The sequence below is a fragment of the Peromyscus californicus genome, unplaced genomic scaffold, assembly GCF_007827085.1.
Source record: "Peromyscus californicus insignis strain IS unplaced genomic scaffold, ASM782708v3 Scaffold_3__1_contigs__length_106647218, whole genome shotgun sequence".
Lineage (NCBI taxonomy): Eukaryota > Metazoa > Chordata > Mammalia > Rodentia > Cricetidae > Peromyscus > Peromyscus californicus.
The window spans coordinates 19623267-19643517 of NW_026294551.1; the positions used below are offsets into that span (position 1 = coordinate 19623267).

The 20251-nt window shown below is 51.8% G+C and overlaps 2 protein-coding genes and 1 long non-coding RNA gene across 7 annotated transcripts; 1 reads left to right on the forward strand and 2 right to left on the reverse strand.

Moving 5' to 3' along the window:
- Positions 1-1059: 1059 nt before the first annotated feature.
- Hexim1 (HEXIM P-TEFb complex subunit 1) lies at positions 1060-4921 on the reverse strand. The gene has a single exon (XM_052755794.1). The coding sequence runs from the start codon at positions 3876-3878 to the stop codon at positions 2814-2816; it is 1065 nt and encodes a 354-aa protein (XP_052611754.1). The 5' UTR covers positions 3879-4921; the 3' UTR covers positions 1060-2813.
- A 3656-nt stretch (positions 4922-8577) lies between these two features.
- On the reverse strand, positions 8578-20190 carry Acbd4 (acyl-CoA binding domain containing 4). Of its 5 annotated transcripts, none has more exons than XM_052755796.1 (10): positions 20119-20190; positions 18778-18889; positions 18283-18688; positions 17909-18029; positions 17752-17836; positions 17322-17442; positions 16987-17073; positions 16427-16657; positions 15639-15778; positions 8578-9241 (listed from the first exon to the last, which is right to left on the reverse strand). In XM_052755796.1, exons 3-10 carry the CDS (start codon positions 18362-18364, stop codon positions 9122-9124), a joined length of 987 nt encoding a protein of 328 aa, XP_052611756.1. In that variant the 5' UTR covers positions 18365-18688; positions 18778-18889; positions 20119-20190; the 3' UTR covers positions 8578-9121. The 5 variants fall into 5 exon arrangements, with proteins under 5 accessions (XP_052611756.1, XP_052611758.1, XP_052611760.1 ...); XM_052755798.1 differs by lacking the exon at positions 20119-20190 and having other exon boundaries at positions 18283-18401; positions 18554-18688; positions 18778-18899; XM_052755800.1 differs by lacking the exon at positions 20119-20190 and having other exon boundaries at positions 16427-16546; positions 18778-18900.
- Positions 9169-12830, forward strand: LOC128121287 (uncharacterized). Its single transcript, XR_008222133.1, has 2 exons — positions 9169-9278; positions 12167-12830. It is a non-coding gene; the product is annotated as an uncharacterized LOC128121287 (long non-coding RNA).
- Positions 20191-20251: the final 61 nt, after the last annotated feature.

Here is a 20251-nt window from a genome sequence, read left to right on the forward strand (position 1 = left end):
ACTACATTATATTCCCAGGCCATTATTTAAGGGAAAATCTAGCCGGGCGGTGGTGGCGCGCGCCTTTGATCCCAGCACTCGGGAGGCAGAGCCAGGCGGATCTCTGGAAGTTCGAGGCCAGCCTGGTTTACAAAGCGAGTTCCAGGAAAGGTGCAAAACTACACAGAGAAACCCTGTCTCGAAAAACCAAAAAAAAAAAAAAAAAAAAAAAAAGAAAATCTATTTTTCGGATCTAAATCACTCTTGAGTTCTCTGGGTCTGTCCCCTAAAACTCTGAAATCAAAAGGATTCTACCTCTTAGTGGTCTCTATGTTTTTGACTGGCCCAAGAAAAGTTCTGTCTGTCAGTCTGGGAAGCAATCTCCTCTCATTTACAGCCATAGTACAAGGAAAGGAACAAGCGGAAACTGTTCACTTGTAAGCCAGGTCTTCTGAGCAGCTGTTAAAATGCTTGGCAAAAGACTTGCATGGAAGGTTGGGGTGTGTGGGGGGTGGGGTGGAGGATCATTTGTCATCACAACCCTGTTACTACAGGCAACTCATCGTCTTCTCTGCTGGAAGAGCAATAGTCTCTGTTTCAATCTAGGAAGTTGATAGAAGAGTTTATGTTAACATTTATCATTCCAAGAACAGATAGAAAAATGTTAGTGCCTCTGAAATATTGAGACAGAAATTTGCATAACCCAAGTGAAGTAGAATAATTTAGAGATACTTAAAACTAAGTATTTGTGTATTATTAAAAACTGGATTGTTTTGCCTCCTCAAAGTAGGAGGTACACCTTTTCCTAATGATAAATACATTTAAGGTCTTCCCAGAGTGGATTCTGGACATACCTTGTTTCTAGTAGTAGGAGAAATAGGTTGTTTCTAGTTAAATCTTTCTTAGGAAAATGATCTCAAATCAGGTTTTCACTGCTGCATCCTACTGTGGTGCAGTCAAAATGAGGCATGGCTTTGCATGGTAAAGCCAGAGGGCACTGTTGCTGCTTTCTGCCAAACAGCCAGTTTTCTAGGGCTGCTGCATGATGTCATAGAAGAAAAAATGAAAAACACGAAGAAAACTATTTCAAAATAGATATTTAATGCAATCTTTAGGTCAAAGAAAAATTGGTTTTTACAGTTTCTGCAGTGAACCACCTGCCAGGATAGGACCAGCACAGTCTGGTTTTAAAGACCCCAATTTCCTCCTACTGGCACAGTTTCCCTTGATTTATTGATTTGTATATGCTGCTTATGCACCATAAGGAGCATTTCATTCTTGAAATTTCCATCACCTCCACTGTTGCCAATTTAGCTGCCAGAACAGGCAGAGAAGGGCGCCCCCCACCTTGTGTAGGGGTTCTTGACCACCAAGGAACTGGACAACCTCCTGAGTCTCTGGAACCCGTGGGTGTGTGTGAATATATATCTCACAAGGCTACATAAATTATGAGGTCCATGGACCCCCAAGGCTCCCCTGTCGTTTTTAAGGCTACAGGTTAAGGAACCGGTGTGCTAATAACTTGAGCAATACAATGGCCCTAGGGAAACACTGACACAGGTCAGGTGAAGGGGGGTTGGATTAACTATACTGACAAAGAACAATGGTTGAATTTATGATTTTTGACTCTGTGGTAGGAGTTAGTTCTCAGAGCCTTCCTGCATTTTCAAGAGAAGTACCTAACCTAGGCAGCTGTAGATTGAGAATAGCCGCTGTACTGGTAACATGCAGGGTTTCTGTCCATCACCTAACCCAGCCCTCTCACGACCCAGCTTTACTTGCAGAAAGGGGCATTTCAAATTTCAGTTTGATTCTAATGGAAAGGTCAGCTTTTCTTAAAGAGAAAAGTACTTAAGTATTGGAGAACGAAGCTAAGTCCTTGGATCACTTAGCCATTTCAAGTCCAATATTCTGTCTCTAACAGGTTAACATAAAGAGTTGCCCCACAAGTTTTATCTCCTGCTTGTACTAAGAAAGCAAGTTTACCAGGAGCCTCACCTAGGCATCCAGGAACTCCTAGCATTATTGGAGTGGCGGGGGAGGGCTTAGAAGGGAAGCCAGTATTACTGAAAACTTGACATGTAGAGATGAAATGATTCTTTCAGTTATCTAACAAATTGCTAAATTAGGTTTATACTTTTGCTAGCACACTTCTGAAAGGCCATCAAGGGGCAGATGCTAAGCTCTGCCTGTGGCCACTTTCTATTCCCCCAAATACCCAGCAACTGGTTAATTAAGAAAGAAAAGGCATTAGGAAGCAAGCACACTTAAGTACTGAAGATAAAACTGAGTGTATTTTACCTGAACTGTATTTTGAAGCATATTAAAACGATTGGGGGGGGGAACAATTTCAAGTCTTTTTGCAAACTGATAAATTTAACTTTTTAACCCTCTTCAAAAGTACAATCACACAATCACGATTTTGAATCTCTAGAAATCACACTGAAACTGTTACATTTACAAACATTAAATTTATTATAACTAGAATGACTGCAGTGGGTCTCAGATTTGGCCACCTCATAGCTCCGCTTAAGGAGGGGATTTTTTTTTTAACAGAAAAATGCATTATAACTTGGTCAAATTACTTGCACATTAAGAAACAACGTCTAATGAGGAAAACAAGAAAAGCAACCCTTCAGTTTCACATAATTAAAGAACAGGAGAAAGCACACAAGCAACATCATAGCTAAATTTACCAAACCAAAGCCAGGGGGATTTTCTCTTCTGATTATGTGTCATAAAAAGGTCCGCTGTCTTATATACACATGTATATAATGTTACATTCCAGCACTGTAAAAAGTCCCCTTTGCCCCCTCCCCCCAAAAGTTTTCAGTCTAGTCGCCGAACTTGGAGAGCGGCGCTCGCTCCTGCTGCCGGTGCAGTTCGTTCTCGGTCAGCAGCTGGAGGTTCTCGGCGCGCAGCCGCTCCAGCTCCAGCTCCAGCTCCCGCACTCGCGCGTCGACGCCACCCAGCCGCTTGCTTTCCAGCCGCAGCCGGTTATTCTCGTCCTCCTTGCGCGAGAGGCACTTCTCCAGCTCCAGGTACTCTTTGATGAGCTCCTGCTTGCTCATGTTCTGCAGGCTCTCGGCGTGGTACCGTTCGTACGTCTCCGAGAAGTCCCGCTGAAGAAACTCGCTGCCGTCCCCTCCCATGCCATCGCTGCCCCCGTCCTCCTCACCAGCTTCTTCCACAAAGTCCTCATCGCTGGTGTCGTCGGATTTGGCGGCTGCCCGCTTTGGGTAGAGGCCGGTTTTGAGGTCAGGCTCCTCCTGATCGTGGTCATCCATGAGGAACTGCGTGGTGTTATAGGGCGCGACCGGCTGGCCCTTTGCGAACATCTCAGCTCGAACCCGCGAGGCTCGCAGGCTCTGCTTCTCGTCGAACTTTTTCTTCTCTTCCCAAGTCAGCTTGTAGTATGGCTTCCAATGCCGCTTCTTCTTGGAGGGGCGTCTCCGATGCTTTTTCTTGCCCAGTTGTCTCTGCTGCTGTCCCCATGCTTCCTCGCCTCCAGCGGCAGGAGCCCCCAACTTGGTGGCCTCCGAGTCATGACCTGGCAGGACAAGGGACATCGGTTCCCCCTCCACCGACGGGGAGGCACCGCCAGTAGATAGGTCCTCCCCATTCTGGCCCTTCTCGCCCGTTTCCAGGCAGCTCGACTCTGAACAGTCATTGGTCTGCAGGGGGGGCGGCTGGAGCTTCAGGCCCCCTTCTCCCTCCTTCCCCGGACGGCCACCGGACTGCGGGGACGCTCTCGATTGCCACCTACTGTCCTCGTTGGGCACCCGTTCCTCCGCGCCTGGGGGGCGCTCAGAGTTCTGCTCCTCATGGACAACAGCAGCACCTGTACAGTTGCTAGTTTGAGGCTGGTGTTGATGGTCTGACAAGAGCGGCTCGGCCATGGCTTAGTAGAGTCCTCTTCTGGAAGTTTGAGGAATTTTGCCTTAAGGAAAAAGACGTTTTTCTTTCTTTTCAGAAAATGTCCAACAAAGTCCTCTTCGGCCGGTAATTACTGCAGTGACGCCTTTCGTCCGTCTTGTCAGCAAACTCCAATCGCAACTTGGAGTTAAGTCAATAAAGGGTTAAGCGCTCACAAGCGTGGCCAACTAGCAGGTCCAAGGGGGTGCAGCGGCAGGCACAGTACGTAATGTTCAGAGGGGTGGGCTTCACGCCTCCCCGCCGAGCGCTCCCACGATGGAGGAGTTGGTGGCAAGGAGATGAGGTTTAAGTCCAATGGGTTAAACCCAGCCCCGAAGGGGTTAAAACTACCCGATGACGCTGCCTCCGAGGGGCCGAATCCACAAAGGGTTAAATCCCCTGCCGCAGAGCCCACAAGGGGTTAAAGTCCCAGAGCTACCTCCTCCCACTTCCACGGGTGTCGCTCCAACCCGAGCTCCCAGTTCCCCAGGCCGGGCCGGAGCCTTAGCCGAGGACAGACAAACTCATCTCCCCTCTGGCTCGATGCTCCGCTCAGTTCTCCTCCGCCTCCTCCTCTTTTCCTCCCTCCCTCCCTCCCCCTTCAGACAGCTCTTCTTCCGCCTCCTCCTCCGGCTTCCCCTCCCAACCTGACTTTCCACCTGCCAACTTCCAACTGCTGTCTCCTAGCCCTCAGCGCCTCTTATATATAGAAGCCCGCTGGCCCCGCCCGTGCGCATGCGTAACGGAGTCCCCGAGTGGGGCCGCCGGGAGTCGTAGTCCGCTTCTTTCGGACCCGCCGTCCACGCGCGCCGTGCAACGTAGCCAATCGCAGAGCGCGTAGGGGGCGTCTCCCAGGCCGCCTCCTTCCATCGCTTTGCAGTCGCTGAAGAAACGTGAGCGGTCATTGGGCAAGAGTTATTCGTCTCTCTGAGGAGGGAAGGCCAATCGCAGAGGAGATGGGGCGGGTTCTGGACCATACCATTGTGCTTCAGGAATACAAGAAGATTCCAAGACCTTTGGGAGCCTGGACGGAATATTTTTATTAAAAGGTGCGTTTCAAAGACCACTGTCGTATTCTGTTCTCGGCGGAAAGGTTCTGATGCTCACAAACGGTTTTCATCTAGTGCAAAAATGGTTTGTCCCTAAAAAGTAGTCCCTAAAGTGTAAAGGAGGATTACATCCTCTAAAGAGAGATGTTAGTCACGATTACTGACATTGGATTCTTAAAGTCACAATAATGTCTCTAAGGCAGGTGACGAGCTCCTGGGAGAGAGATAAGCGGAAGGATATTGTGGACGAATATTTATTAAAGAAAAAACCGAAAAGCGCATGAAGAAGTAAACAAATGAAGAATTAAGAAGTGCCGCCTTAAAGGGACAGTGTGACGGTCTGTCGTGCATCAGCCTCAGACTAGGCCTCGGGAGATGAGAGGGCGGGTTCGAGTCCTGAGTGACGTCGGCCCCCAGGCTACCCTCGGGACCCCTGGGTGAGAAGAGCCACCCTGGCCGAGAACCTTCTCCACACCAGAGGTGACAGCAAGATGGTCATCCGCGGCCTCGCACTTCGCCTGAGCCCATCGAAAGCGCGTGGTGGGGGTGAAGGACTCGCCCGAACCCGGGATCCGGCCGAAGAAAATGGCCTCCCGGGGCCCCGGCCTCGTCGCTCCTGAGCCCGCACACCTTTCCTAGCAGCGCCAGGAGCGAGGGCCTGTTGATGCACGTCTCTGCGGGGAGGGAACCAAAGTCAGTGCGTTTCCGAAGGAAGCGGGGTGTTGTCCAGAGATGAGACGGGGAAAGAGGCTTCGAGGAGGACTGGAGGCCGGCCCTGAAAACGGGCGTGCTGGGCCCAGGGCCGGAGGGTAGATGGGGGTGAAGCGGGGGTCCTGTGCCCCCCAAGAGGAGTGCAGACTCTGATCTCCCACTCGAAGGACCCTGAAAACTCTCTTTAATCCCCTTGGCATAATTACCGCTTCTCCCTTTGCTGAGTACCCAGTGACCCATGCTTCTTATTTCTTCTCACGTTCCAGCCATGATTCAGTGAGGTTCTACGCACAGAACTATTTGACCACCACAGCCATGGGAGACAGGCCACAATTCAGCCTCCATTTTAGGTAAAGGAAGCTCCAAGACTTGGAGAAATAAAGTGACTTAGCCAAGGTCACCCGACAATTAAATGGCAGCTCAAACTAGAGCTTGTGTCTTCCTGACACCCAATACCATTTATTTTTGTCAGAAACACAAAATCCAAGGTCTGGAAAGCTGGCTCAGCAGTTGAGAGCCCTGGCACCCCACAGGGTGGCCCACAATTGTCTCCAGATCCAGGGGATCTGATGCCGTACATGGTTCACACATACACGCAGGTGGGGGGAACCTCAGATACATAAAATAATAAAAATAATTTAAAAGCAAAACACAAAATCCTTTCCCCCACCCCCTCAGGAACTCTGGATTGTTTCTTTTTATTTCCAGCAACTTCAAATGGTTGCAAACAATGCATATGGCAGTCATTTGTTAGGGTAAAAAGATAGGTTTTGAGTTTCAAGTTGCTCAGACTACACTAAGAAACCCAACCACAGTGAGCCAAAATGGCAAGCAAAGGAAATCTATTTTGCAACTTTGTGAGCCAAGCTGCTTGGGACTTGGGGACCTTGTGGACAGGTGGTGTGGAACAATTGAAGTAGCATGAAGGACACTTTACTTTCTTTGGTGTGGTCTTTCCTGAGACGCAGACCCTCCTGCCTCAGCCTCCACAGTAATTACAACTATAGGTTCATGTCACCTTACCGGGTTAAAGGCCTTTTATAAAGAGTAAAAGGATTTAGGAACTTCAGAGTGATGATGGGGGTGTGGGGGAGGGGAGGAGCAGTCTGTACGCAAGGCTGTCTCCAAGGGGAAAGCAAGCAGGAATGCCCCCGGGGAACATTCAGATGTTTTGAAAATTACCATTCTAGCTCGTTTTCCATGTACTTCCAGAAACTCATGTCTGTCTGAAAATCCTGCCTTTCTCTGTCTTCATCCATTACTTAGGAGGCACCAGGGACGAAGAAAAAGGGCATAGGATGTGGGAGAAGATGGCTCAGTAGTTAAGAGCACTTGTTCTTGCAGAGGACCCAGGCTCAGTTCCTAACAACCACGTGGCAGTTCACAACTGTAAGTCCAGTTCCGGGGGGATCTGGTGCTCTCTACTGACCTCCACAGTGCCAGGCACACGAGGTGCAGGGACACACGTGCAACAAAACGCTCACATGCATAAAATGTAGCTTTAACATTGTTTATGAGGAGCCGGGCGGTGGTGGTACACGCCTTTAAACCTAGCACTCGTGAGACAGAGCCAGGCGGATCTCTGTGAGTTCAAGGCCAGCCTGGTCTACAGAGCAAGATCCAGGACAGGCTCCAAAACTACGCAGAGAAACCCTGTCTAAAAAAACCAAAAAGTTAAGGTTGAAGCTAGACTAAGTTTACTAGGCAGGCCTACACGTGGGGTCTCCTCTATAATGTAAGACATGATCCCCCGGCTGTAGAACTCCAGAACCACAAGCCCTTTGACGGGCATTTTCCACTTTCGGTCATTGTCAAACCTCTCAACTGCCTTATGATGAAAAGACACAAGTCGATCCGGACCCAGGACAGTTAATCTTTCAGTCCAAGTTTGCAGAGCCAGCATATGACTTGTGAGGCACTTGTCCTGCATCCTGGTCCCAATTTGATCAGCTCCCACTGCCCAGCCGATGTCTGCCTTGATCACAGGTTTTTTCAACCTTTTTGCCTGTGACCCTGGACTGCCCTGCAGAGCCTGTGCAGTGAGTGGTGTCTGTCCTTAGGGCTCCCCTCCCTGCTGCTAAAGCCCCAAACAGTGACTGTATTTTCCCTGGGGCCTAAGGACAGCCGAGCCTGGGGAAGTGGTCGGATCCACAGTGTTAGGGAACTTACAGGAACCGGTCTAGGGATCTCCAGTACCATTTCCTTTCCCAAAGAGCAAGGGAGAGCCCGGGGCCCAGTTGGTAGCAGCTGCCAGTAGCTAGCCCCGTGGGCACTGAGTACAGGAGGTACTGGAGTGCTTAGTTTAAAGCTGAATACGAGCTAGTGGCTAGACCCAGACAGGCACATCAGCGTGGACACGGGCCACCTAGGCAGTTGGCAAAAGTTCCAAGGCCAAGCAGCTCAAGAGGTCCGTGCAGGCACTAGGTCCACCACACTTGGGGGGGGGGGGGGTAGGCAACAGTGGACCTGCCCCTACCCCTCAGGATAGAGGCTTCCAGTGGGTGGGCCTGGGCCTTCTAGAAAGTTCTCTGGGAATAACAGATGTGATGATAGGGAGTACCAACCAAGACTTAAGGGCTGGGTAAGCTGCAGCACTATTTGGAGCCCACCGCTGGGTACCCCAATCCTTAGTGCAGAGTGCAGTTGGGCCAGCGGCCCTCCCTCTGGGGCGGGGCCAACCAACGCCCAGCTCCCGGTAAGAACTCCAGGCCTCCAAGCTGTCCCCTTCCCCCCACCCCACCCCGTGCTCTCTGACCCCAGTACGAGGCCTGTTTTCTCCTGGTTCCTCTAGGGAGGAGGGAAGATATTCCTTATAAGGCAGCCCTAGCTTCTGCAGGGCACTTGGGGAGGGAGGGGGACCGGACTTGTGTCCCGCGCGACCCGCCCGTTTCCCGCTCTTTTCGTGGGCGCCCAGACGGCAGACTGAGGTTTTCTTTTGTTTAATGAAGCGTTCAATTGCACGTGAATCTTCAGTGAAGTCCTGAGCGCGATGTGTACTTGTGCGTGTGTGCGGGGCGTCCCAGCCCCCAGCCTGCACACTCCTCCCATTCCTCCCCGGTGCTCCGGGCTCCAGTCTTTCCTGTAACCTTCCAGCCAATCAGTCTTCAGGCCAGGTCCAAGTCCCAACTTGCCCAAGAGCCGAGCCTCGGCAGGGAGCCGACTCGGCGGGAGCAAAGTCAGGTGACCCAGAGGGTGGGGTCGGAGGGTGCTCACCGCCAACCCCAAGGCTAGGATGTGCACCATGACAGCAGCCAACCCGACAGCCTGGGGACCCGGGGCGTCGGTGCGAGCTGCAGGGGAAGGTGGGGTCTTATGGGGCCCCCACTAAAGGAGGGAGTGCCAGGGTGAAGGAGGATAGGAAGGGGATTTCTAATGCTGTTTCCCTAAACCTAGGGAGGCTCAGGGCACAGCAGGACGTGTGGGGACTCATTAGCCTTCTCAGTTGCTAGAGAGACCCTTTCCTTTAGTCACCTCTTCTGGGTCCGAAACTGTCGGAAGAGCCACTGGACAACGAAGGGCCACAGGATAAAGAAGAGCAGCGTGGGAGCCGAAAGCCCTAGGGGCCAAAGCCGAGTCCTGGGTGGCCTCTGCAGCCAAGAGGGAAGGAGTCAGAAGCCAGCCCAGGTCATACCATATCCCCCCCCCCTTTTTTTTTTTTTTTTTTTTTTTTGGTGTTTCGAGACAGGGTTTCTCTGTGTAGTTTTGGTGCCTGTTCTGGATCTCGCTCTGTAGACCAGGCTGGCCTTGAACTCACAGAGATCGCCTGGCTCTGCCTCCCCAGCCCAGATTCAGTACAGCCCTCCTAGTAGCCTGCTTCCAGACTCATTCTGCTTGGCCTCCCTGAGACTGGGGAGGTGCTCCACTAGCCTGCGGTGCTCCCCCTCCCCCATCCTCTCTCACACAGGGGTCCAATCCCAGGTGATAGGAGAGATTGTGGGAGACTAGCTTCCAAGCCGGCTCCTCCAGGCTGCAAAAGAAGGACCCGGCTAGTAGGAATAAAGACCTGTACTGTAAAGCACATATCACATATTTCAAACAAGGACCCGGGGTTCTCAGATGTAAGTTTCTAAATATCTATTCTAGAAGGAGCTGGGACTCCTGGGAGGAGTAGCTGATTCTAGGGTCGGGGCAGGGAAGGTGAGGCAGTGTGAGACATCTTGTACTAAAAAGCTAGAGAGCCCCTAAAAGATGAACTAAGGGTCTAAGAACAGGATCTGGCTTGAAAGGATCTCCAAAGTTGTGACAGTCTAGTTAAAAAAAAAAAAAATAATGTAGGGAGCTGATAAGATAGTTCATTGGCTAAAGCCTGCCATACACCCCTGATTGCCCGAGTTCAATCCCCAGAGCCTACAGAAAGGTAGGAGAGAACCAAAGTTTTCCTCTGATTTACACACACACACACACACACACACACACACACACACAGCAGTGCACAGTGGAGGCTCTAACTCCACTGGGAGTATCTAACAAGGTCAGCACTGCACAGACATGGCGCATGGACAGACGTTCAGGCAAAACACTCGTGTACACGAACACACAAAAAGAGCTGGATATATGGCTCTGTGGTAGGCACCTGCCTAGCATGTGAGGTGCTGGGTTCAAAACCCAGAACTGCAAAAAACAAAAGAATGATTACAGATGATTAAAATGATGAATCTTTAAAATTTAGGAGTCTGTGACGATAAGAAAACTAGAAATGATACCACTGAGGAGGCTTGCCAGCCAATTCCTTGCCTTAAATATTAATTAGGGTCTGGAGAGAGGGCTTAGCAGTTAAGAACACTTGTTGGTCTTGTAGAGAGGCTAAGTTTGGTTCCCAGCACCACGTGATGACTCAGTCATCCATAACTCCAGTTTCAGGGGACCCGACACTCTCTTGAACTTCATGGGCACAAGGCACAAACACGTCACACAGACATGCATGGAGGCAAAACACTCAAGGACATGAAATTAACGTTGACAAAGAAATAATTAAATAAGCCCAGGCTGGGGATGCAGCTCAGTGGTCAGCACTTCCTAGCATGTGCAAGGCCCTGTGCTCTACCACAGCACCATACAACAAAAGATAAAGAAGATGAGCTGGGGTGGGGGCAGAGCCAGGTGGATCTCTGTGAGTTCGAGGCCAGCCTGGTCTACAGAGTGAGATCCAGGACAGGCACCAAAGCTACACAGAGAAACCTGAAAAACCAAAAAAAAAAAAAAAAAGAGAAGACGGGCATGGAGGCCCTTGCTTGTAATCCTAGCACTCAGGAGGCTGAAGCAGGAGGATCATGGGTGAATTCTAAGGGCTAGACTGGCCTGCATATCAGGATCCTGTCTCAAAGAAAAAGAAAAAAGGAGGAAGAGGAAGAAGAGGAAGAGGAGGAAGAACAGGGTCCTGTTTCAAAAAAGAAGCAGAAAAAGAAACCTTGTTTTTTCCGTGGTTAACAACTTTGTTTCAGGAAACCTTACAGAAAACAAAATGTTAACCTGTTGGAGGAATAAGAGAATCGAAAATCAGATTTTTGCAAGCACTAAATAAATTGCTGTCCAGGCAAAGATGAGCAGGTGTCAAACACAGCATGGCAAGTAGTTGATGAACTGGATATTTCATGGCTTCAAAAGGAAAACTTGACATCATGGAGTTGGGGCCAGAGTGTCACCCTTGCATCCAGACCAGCAGTACACACTAGACTCACTAGTGGTAGAAGGCCAGATACCACCTGTCCCATGGGTGTCCCCTGATATGAGGGGCATCACTCTGATATGGCTTGTTTGTAAAACAATAATGGTTTGGTTTTATTTGTGTGTGTGTGTGTGGGGGGGGTACCTATCACGGTCTGGCTCCCTGGAGCTGAAGTTCCAGGCATTTCTGAGCTGCCTGATATGGGTGCAAGGAAGTGAACTTAGGGTCTCTGGATGAATAGGAAGCACTCTTAATAGCTGATCAATCTTCCCAGCCCCCAGATTTCTGTTTTTAATTTATTGAAGGTCTTATTTTATAGTTCAGGATGGCCTGGAACTCACAGCAACCCTCCTGTCTCAGCCTCCAAAGTGCTAGGATTACAAGTGTAAACTACATTGGGCAGCAGAGGGAAGGAGACAGAGGCAGGCAAATCACCATGAGTTCAAGACCAGCCTGGTCTGCATAGTGAGTTCTAGGCTAGCCAGAGCTACCCAGTGAGACTCTATCTCAAACAGAACAAAACAAACAACAAACAAAAGCCCAAGGGCTAGCTAGATGACTCAGTAGTTAAGAACACTTGCTGCTCTTGCAGAGGGCCTGGCATTCACATGGCAGCTCACAACTGTCTTTGATTCTAGTTTCAGGGGATCTAACACCCTCTGCTGACTTCTGAGGATACCAGGCACACATGTGGTACACAGACTTCCATGCAGGCAAAACACTCATACACATAAATGTAACTAAAAAACCAAAACACTAAAACCAAAAACTTGTCTCTGATGGAACCTTGACCAGAATGCTTAGCGGGATATTAAACCAGTCTTTGTATCTCACACTCATTTCACAGGAAATACAATGAAAAGGAAACCGGACATGATTAGACCCCAAAAGTGGGACACTCTGCATGCCCCGATGCCAGGACTAGTTCAGGCTGAGGAATGTTAGATGCTGAGCTGAATGCCCTAGGTTTGGCATCTGCCTTCCTGCAAAGTCAACAACAGCCATAATGATGACGACCTACGGACACTGTGACCCTGCACTGGACAACAGCAGCTGGAAAGCAGCTTCACAACTAGGAAAATCTGAGCTTGGATTGGCTATCTGGTGATACTAAAGAATTGTAATGAAATATATTCAGAGTAGAACTTTATGGATGTGTGTGTGTGTGTGTGTGTGTACATATACATATACTTTTTTTTTTTTCTTTTTGGCTGGCTTAGGACTCAGTGTGTAGCTTAGGCAAGCCTCAAATTTCATGAATCCTCCTGACTGCCTCCAGGGTGTTAGGATTGTAGGTATGCTGTAACAATCTACTTAAAAATGCTGAGGACCAAGCCGGGCGGTGGTGGTGGCGCGCGCCTTTAATCCCAGCACTCTGGAGGCAGAGCCAGGCGGATCTCTGTGAGTTCGAGGCCAGCCTGGGCTACCAAGTGAGTTCCAGGAAAGGCGCAAAGCTACACAGAGAAACCCTGTCTCGAAAAACCAAAAAAAAAAAAAAAAAAAATGCTGAGGATCAAGCCAGGTGGTGGTGGCACACGCCTTTCATCCCAGCACTTGGGAGGCAGAGGCAGGTAGATCTCTTGAGTTCAAGGACAGCCTAGGACAGCCATGGCTACACAAAGAAACCCTGTCTCAAAAAACTTGAAAACAACAAAATGCTTAGGATCAATGAGAAGGGTTAGCAAAAAAGGATGCTTGCAGCCAAGACTGATGGCTCTCCTTTAATCTCCAGGACTCACATGGCAATTGTCCTGTGACCTCCACATGTGCTCCAAGGTATGCATGCACATGGACACACACACACACACACACACACACACACACACACACACACACACACACACAGTCACCACCACCACCACCACCCCATTTTATCCAGGCCTGATGTCACAGGTCTGTGATTTCAGTTAGGTAGCAAATGCTAGCTTTAAACTTCTCTTCTCCCCTTTGGGTGGTGCTAGGTTGAGCCTAGAGCCCCTTGGCTCCTAGGGAAATGCCCCATTGCTGAGCTGTCTCCCCAGCCCTACCCCAGCCACTCTATCATCTATAAAACAGACTCTAATTTCAAATGGGCAACTTAGTAGTAAGACCTTGTCTCAAATAATAAACGAGCTGATGATGTGGCTTAGGAGGAGAGCCCTTGCTTAGAAGTCCCCAGTACAAGATGAGGGGTGGCTTTGGGGCGGGGGTATCCTTGGCATTTCAAGTGGGTAAAAGGTAAAACAGAAAAATGATGCTGTGGGGGAGGGGAGGCAGTGTTGAAATCCCTGTCACCAGGGCTCAGATCCACCATGCTCAGTAGGTTAGGGGTCACACCAGAGATCTCCAAATAGAGCGAGCAGGCCCATGCCTGTTTTAGACACCCTTTTACCAGGCTTCTCACTAGGGTGGGCACCAGGAGACTTGGGGCCACCCCGTGCTTCATCACTGCCTATTAACCATCAAAACAATAACAAGAGAGCCCATTGGAGAGATTGTCAGGTACTGGGGACTGCAAAAGCAGTTCAGTGAAGGTCGCCCATGTTGTGTGCCCCCAGGTAAGTGAAATTCTCAGGCCTCAATTTCCTCTTCTGCAAAAGGGAAATAAAGCCAGGAGTGGGGGGGGAAGGCCTGTAATCTCAGCTTTGGGAGGCTGAGGCAGGAGGATTGTAAATTCTAAGCCTTTGGGCTACATAGCAAGATCATGCCACAAATAGACAAAAGCCATATATATATATATAATATATATATATATGTATATGAGATAGATAGAGAGAGAGAGAGGAAGAAGGAGGGAAAGGGAGTGAGAGGATATCAGTAAATCAGCAGCAAGGCAAAGAACTGGTCTAGATTAAAAAACATTTATGCGGGGGTGGGGGGGGGGTGGGGGGGGGGTGGCGTACTCCTTTATCCCAGCACTTGGGAGGCAGAGGCAGGTGGATCTCTGTGAGTTTGAAGCCAGCCTGGTCTATAAAGTGAGTTCCAGGACAGCCAGAGCTATTACAAAGAGAAACTCTGTCTCAAAAAAAACCTGAAAAAGCCGGGCGGTGGTGGCGCACGCCTTTAATCCCAGCACTGGGGAGGCAGAGCCAGGCGGATCTCTGTGAGTTCGACGCCAGCCTGGGCTACAGAGCGAGATTCAGGACAGGCACCAAAACTACACAGAGAAACCCTGTCTCGAAATAAAATAAAAAATAAATAAATAGCCGGGCGGTGGTGGCGCACGCCTTTAATCCCAGCACTCGGGAGGCAGAGCCAGGAGGATCTCTATGAGTTCGAGGCCAGCCTGGGCTACCAAGTGAGTCCCAGGAAAGGTACAAAGCTACACAGAGAAAACCTGTCTCGAAAAACCAAAATAAAATAAAATAAAATAAAATAAAAATATAAAACATTTAGCCCAGTGGGGCGGTGGTGGCACATGCCTTTAATCCCAGCACTCGGGAGGTAGAGGCAGGAGGAGCTCTGTGAGTTCGAGGCCTGCCTGGTCTACAGGGCTAGTTCCAGGACAGCCAGGGACACACAGAGAAACCCAAAAAAGCAAAGAAAAACAAAACAAAACAGTTAGGCGGCCAGGCAGAGTGGCTCATGTCTGTAATCCCAGCACACCCAAGCCTGAGACAGGCGGATTACCAGAAGAGCAGCCTGGGCTACATACTGAGTCCCCGACCAGCCTAGGCTTGAGTCCCTGTCTCACACAAGACAAATGAAAACACCACAAAAGCATACTTAGAATAGGAGTGTAAGCCGGCCGGTGGTGGCGCACGCCTTTAATCCCAGCACTCGGGAGGCAGAGCCAGGTGGATCTCTGTGAGTTCGAGGCCAGCCTGGGCTACAGAGCGAGATCCAGGACAGGCACCAAAACTACATAGAGAAACCCTGTCTCGAAATAAAATAAAAAATAATAGGAGTGTAACTGTGCTCTGAACTGTTCTGCATGAGATGGGGTGCAGGGAGATGAAAGGTGCAAAGTTGAACTGTTGGGGGTAAACCCTACATCTAGGAACAGGGGTGCCAGTTGAAGGCCCACAGTGACCCCATCTCCAGTGAAAAAAGCAGACACTTGGTGGCCCTTCCAACTCTGAGAAGTGACTCCCTGCTTGGTTTTCCTTGGGCAGAGCTGGGTGATCAGTGAAGGGTCCCTCTTTCCTGGTAGGCTCTTCCGACACTCCCCCCACCCATCGATGGCTTCCCTGACCAGAATAGCAGCTGCACTGTTCTCGGCATAGAGCATCGGACAGCTGGAGTCATGGGCCAAAGCCCCTCACAGCTGACTGAGGAATCCAGAGCAGAGTTCTGAGGCACTCTTGCCCAATCTTTGAGTGAAGGAGGCAGGCACTCACCTGCTCACGTGGCTGGGGCTTGCTCTCCAGGCTCTGCAGTCTCCTCTGGACATTGCTCATACTTTCCTGCATGGCCCGGACTGTCCCCACCAGCCATCTGTCCAATTCCTGGGGCCCCATCAGGCTGCCTTCCAACCCCTCTGTGGAGCATAGAGACACAGGGAAGGGGACTCAGGAGACAATCTGCACAAGCTGGGCCAGGTCCAGAGAAGTGTAAGAGCACTATCCCTGCCCCAGTGAGGTCTTTACAAGGTCCATCCCTTCAGAGGACTGAGTAATGGGCTGCTGGAACAGGCCTCAATCCTAGCACTACCACTGATTAGCTATGTGACTCTGGGCAAAACATTCACTTCTCCGAGCCTTATTTTAGCTCCTGAAAATTAGGGGGAGATGTCCTCTTCCTCAGGCACCTGGTCTGCTCAGGGGAATAAACAACCAGTTCATGACAGTATCCCTTTGAATTTAGCACACAGGAAGCTCTAACAGAGATAAAGCAGACACAACTCACTGTCGTCCTCTGAGAATTCCAAAGGGGAGACACAGAGAGAGGACAACTTCCCAGTGCCATGCACCTGTGTCTGTAAGTTGCCTTTGCTGAGGGTCAGAGGCCAGCCACCTCGGGAAGAGCCGGGACAAGGATTTTGCTGTCCTGGGCAGGCATTTGGCTGTCGGGTAGCCCTCCCAGGCTGCTCCCAGTGGGTCCACTGGACTTTCACCGTTGTCCTAAGAAAGCAACCCAGGGAAGGCTTGGGGTACCAGGACTATGGGCGGGGGGGTAGAGAGTTCACCTTTCTCACTGGGGGGCTCGGGGCTGCTTCTGGTGTCCAGCTCTCTGCCAGCTGCTCCCCTCTGCTCTGCCCAAACCTGCTGAGATGAGTCCCAGGTCTCAGGGTGGAGGCGGGGCAGCTCTGGCACAGCGGGAACAGGGGACAAGAGAGACGGTCTCATCAACTCTGGTTCTAGCTGCTCCAGGGAGTCACAGAAAACCTCCAGCTCCAAGTCCCTGGGTGGCGGGGACTCTGGGGGAGGGGAAAGGAAAGGCTCTTGCCAAGGGCAGCTGCACAGGGGTTGGGGTTCCTGCTCCAGAGGGAGGGGAGAGCAGGCAGCTGAGTACCAAGCCCTTCCTTAGGGGACCTAGAGTTCTTGCCATAACGGGTACGATGGGCCCAAGACATGAGACCCTGACAACAGTCTCAGAGCCTCCCCTTGGCCTCTGAGAGCACAGGAAGTCTCAGTGTCCCTGGACATATGCTATAAAGGGGACAGTGTGGAATCGAGCTTCTCCCCTCCTGAAGGTGTCCCTTCCCGGTCTAGGTCTGGCTCTGTGTCTCTCCTGCCCAACACTAACCTGGACTTGGAGGCACTGGCTCCTTGGGGAAGCAAGAAGGCTCTGGAGCGGTCTGATCGTCTCTATGCAGCACTGGCTCTTTCCAATCTGTCAAGACACCACAGTCCTCAGAGGGGGCAGGGAAGAGGCTGGCACCTTCCAGGGAGATCAAGTCCCTTGTCCCCATTAGTCATGCACACTAGCTGATAACTAGCCCAACAGGGGCACTGACTGAGGTCCTTACAGATGCCACACCTGTGGCCCTTTGCTCCTACTGCCCCACAGCAGCCACCCGCCAGCCCACACCTGAGACAGTTCATTCTGTATTTTCAGGGCTCCCATCCTGGAGATCTGACCTGCAACCCTTCTCAGGAAGGTGTCTGGGGGCCTCGGCATGTCAGGGATCACCTGGTACAGGGGCTCGAAATAACCAAACATATCCTCTGCCACCTCGCCCAGGGGCACTGTGTCGATCACCTGTGCAGAAAGGGTTCTAATGGGACAGGCTGGCCCCTCCCATGCCCACCCCCCATTCCCGTGGGGCCCAGGGCGGCCCCTCCCATGCCCACCCCCCATTCCCGTGGGGCCCAGCCTCCCCCTTTATTACTGCATTTTCATGCACCCCCACTTTGTATGAGTCAGGGTCAGACAGGATTGGGAGAAAGGGTAACAGAAAGGTGATTTCCAAAAGGATATCAAGGGATAGGAATTCACGGAAGCACACCCCTAGAAGAGTGAGGAGCAAGCCGCCCTCAGGGACCGAGCACCACAGCCCGCCCTCACTACCTTTTGTGCAACCAGCTTCATCTCAGAGATGTAGGCGGACATGGCTTCCCTCCTGCTCATCTTGCCCAGGCTGTTCCAGGCATCCCTAGGAGGCAGAGGGCTGTGAGAAGCTGGATGACGGCTGAGGCATTTTTACCCCGGGGGAAGGGGGGCTCACCACTTGTAACGTCCAATGGGGTCCCAGAACCCAGGCCGGGGAACCAAGCAGGGCCCCATGGTAGCCTGCTTGTAGTAGCTGTAGAATCGCAGCATCTCTTCATAGGAGGGGCGGTAAGAGCCTGAGCAGAGGGTTGGGAGGTAGAGGGCACCTCATCAGCCCGGTTCTGAGAGGATAAAGGCTGCACCTTGGGAGGGCAGAGGTGGCCACGGATCCCACCCATGACATCTAGAACAGGAAGCAGAGAGGAATCCCACCAAAGCCTAGGGAGGAACTTGTCTGTAAACATTGCAGGGTTCAGGCCCGGTTCCATTTGGGGATCGGAACCTGCCTAACCATCCTGAACCCCAAAATGCCAATCCCTACAGCCTCACCATTCTTAGGCAGGTTCTGAATGACGCTGACCGCTGCCTGGAACTGTTTCTGGCAGTCGGGCTCTTCCTTCTCAGTGCCCATGCTGCTCTGAACTCTGGAGTCCTACTTTGGAGCAACTCTGCAAGATCGAGTGTCAGTGTGACCAGGCCTCACGGTCCACGGTGGCACTGTGAGCCACTGGTCCAGTTCCCAGAGAGGCAAACCAAGTCCCAAGACTTGAGCGCTACCCCAGGAAGCCAGAAGTTGAGCTGAGGAGGGTCCTTCTCCTACCTCAAGGCAGCGTCAACGGACCCAGAGTGGCGAGGACCACCAGCGTGGCCATGGGTGGGAGGAAAGCAGGTGGCAAGGGTCTCAGAGCCATTCGCGTCCCCAGATGCACCTCTCTAGGCTGCCCATTTCCAATTCCTGAACGGGCGAATCAGCGAGCGAGGAGGAGTCAGGGTGGGACGAACATCCACCCTGGCTCCCTGCGCCCGCTACGGCCCCTCACTCACCCTTGGGCGCCCACTGCCGGGACACCGGGGTCCTCTTCTCACCACTAACCAGGGGTTTCCGATTGACCTCTGGGTCCAGAGGGGCAGGAATAGGGCGGGACGCCAAGCGAGACTAAAATGAAGCCAATGAGAGGCACCGTTTCACATTCGGCTTCTACACCCTAACCAGTCAGAAAGGCTCTTTCAAGATTATGCAAATAGTTTCACCCTGCCTCTCCCATTCAGGAGGGGCTAATTTGTGGGTCGCACTCCGCACAGCCCGACAGCCAGCGGCGGGCTGCAGCGCCTCCCGGTGGACACACCGGATGGTCGCCGAGTCCTCGCGCCCCCTGGTGGACACTCACGGGAGTTGGTCTGGGAACACGTCTACGCTGGCAATAGAAGCGAGTCCTGGAGCCCAGCGTCCCGCAGAAGGGACACTGGAGCTGAGTTTTGGAAAAACTAAGAATAAACCAGAAAAATAACGAAAAAGAAGATTCCTGGAAGGAATCACAGGTCAAGAGCAGAGGCGAAGGTTTGACGATTAGGAAGTTCCAGATCGCAGAGATGGTGGTGACTGAAGCTAGCCTACGGAATTGCTGGGACTCGGATATAGGGGGACAGAATACAGCGGGGCGAGTAGACAGCGATTCTAGGACCCGAGAAACCCAACTTTTAGCGTGGGGACGCCTGGCCGTTGGCCGCTGCCAAGCGCCAGCTCTGTACCCCTACCCAAAGCTTGTGCTCGAGGGCCACCCGGACATCCCACCCTTCGCATTCACAAGTGTACATCCAACACTCCACGGGCACCCATAAAAGGAGGCTTTCCACGGGCTGACGTCGCCAACACCTTCTCAGAGTGCGGTGCAGATCCCCTGACCAAGGATGGAGCGTCACACGCTTTGGTGTACCAAAGCCTCTTAAGCTTTGAACCCCGGAACCAGTTTCGGGGACTCTAAACTTAGTCGCACCTCAGCCTTCAAATCAGTTAGCTTCGAGACGTCCACCTGTAAGGGGTGGCTACTGACTCGGAGCCGGGAGGTTAATCCATGACGTCACTGCCCCAGCCTCCCGCCCCCATCCCTGCGCAGCTCTGTTCTGGGGTTCTAGGGGCTTCCCCCCCCCCAGGACCCTTTAGCCCAGGACGAGCCTCTGTAGACCTGACCCCTGTCTGGCTCCCTAAGGGACCCGGCAAAGGTGGATGGCGTAGGGACCTGGGTCTTAACGGAGTCCGGGTCCCCAGAAAGAAGTGTCTGTGCCGGTGGACAGTCCTCTCCTCCTAGGGTATTCAGTCCCTGCAGGGACTCTGGCCACTGGTGGGGAGATCCGGGGACCTCTGGGGAAACGGAAAGACGGACTCACTAGCAGGGGCGAACAGCTCCGGGCCTGGGGTCCCCGCAGGCACCTCGCGCCGCCCACTCTGGGCCTCGCTCCTCCCACCTCCACCTCGTCCCTCCCTCTCTCCCTCCTCCCGAGGTCTCCTCCTCCCGACTCT

Bases quoted from the DNA above. Each gene is read 5' to 3' on its own strand.
- Acbd4 (XM_052755796.1), bottom strand. From the start codon at position 18,364: ATGGGCACTGAGAAGGAAGAGCCCGACTGCCAGAAACAGTTCCAGGCA. The intron at 17,837-17,908 runs GTGAGCCCCCCT...TCTGCCTCCTAG, and splicing joins CCCATTGGACGTTACAAGTG to GGATGCCTGGAACAGCCTGG. The intron at 17,443-17,751 runs GTAGTGAGGGCG...CTTTCTGCACAG, and splicing joins TGAAGCTGGTTGCACAAAAG to GTGATCGACACAGTGCCCCT.
- Hexim1 (XM_052755794.1), bottom strand. From the start codon at position 3,878: ATGGCCGAGCCGCTCTTGTCAGACCATCAACACCAGCCTCAAACTAGC.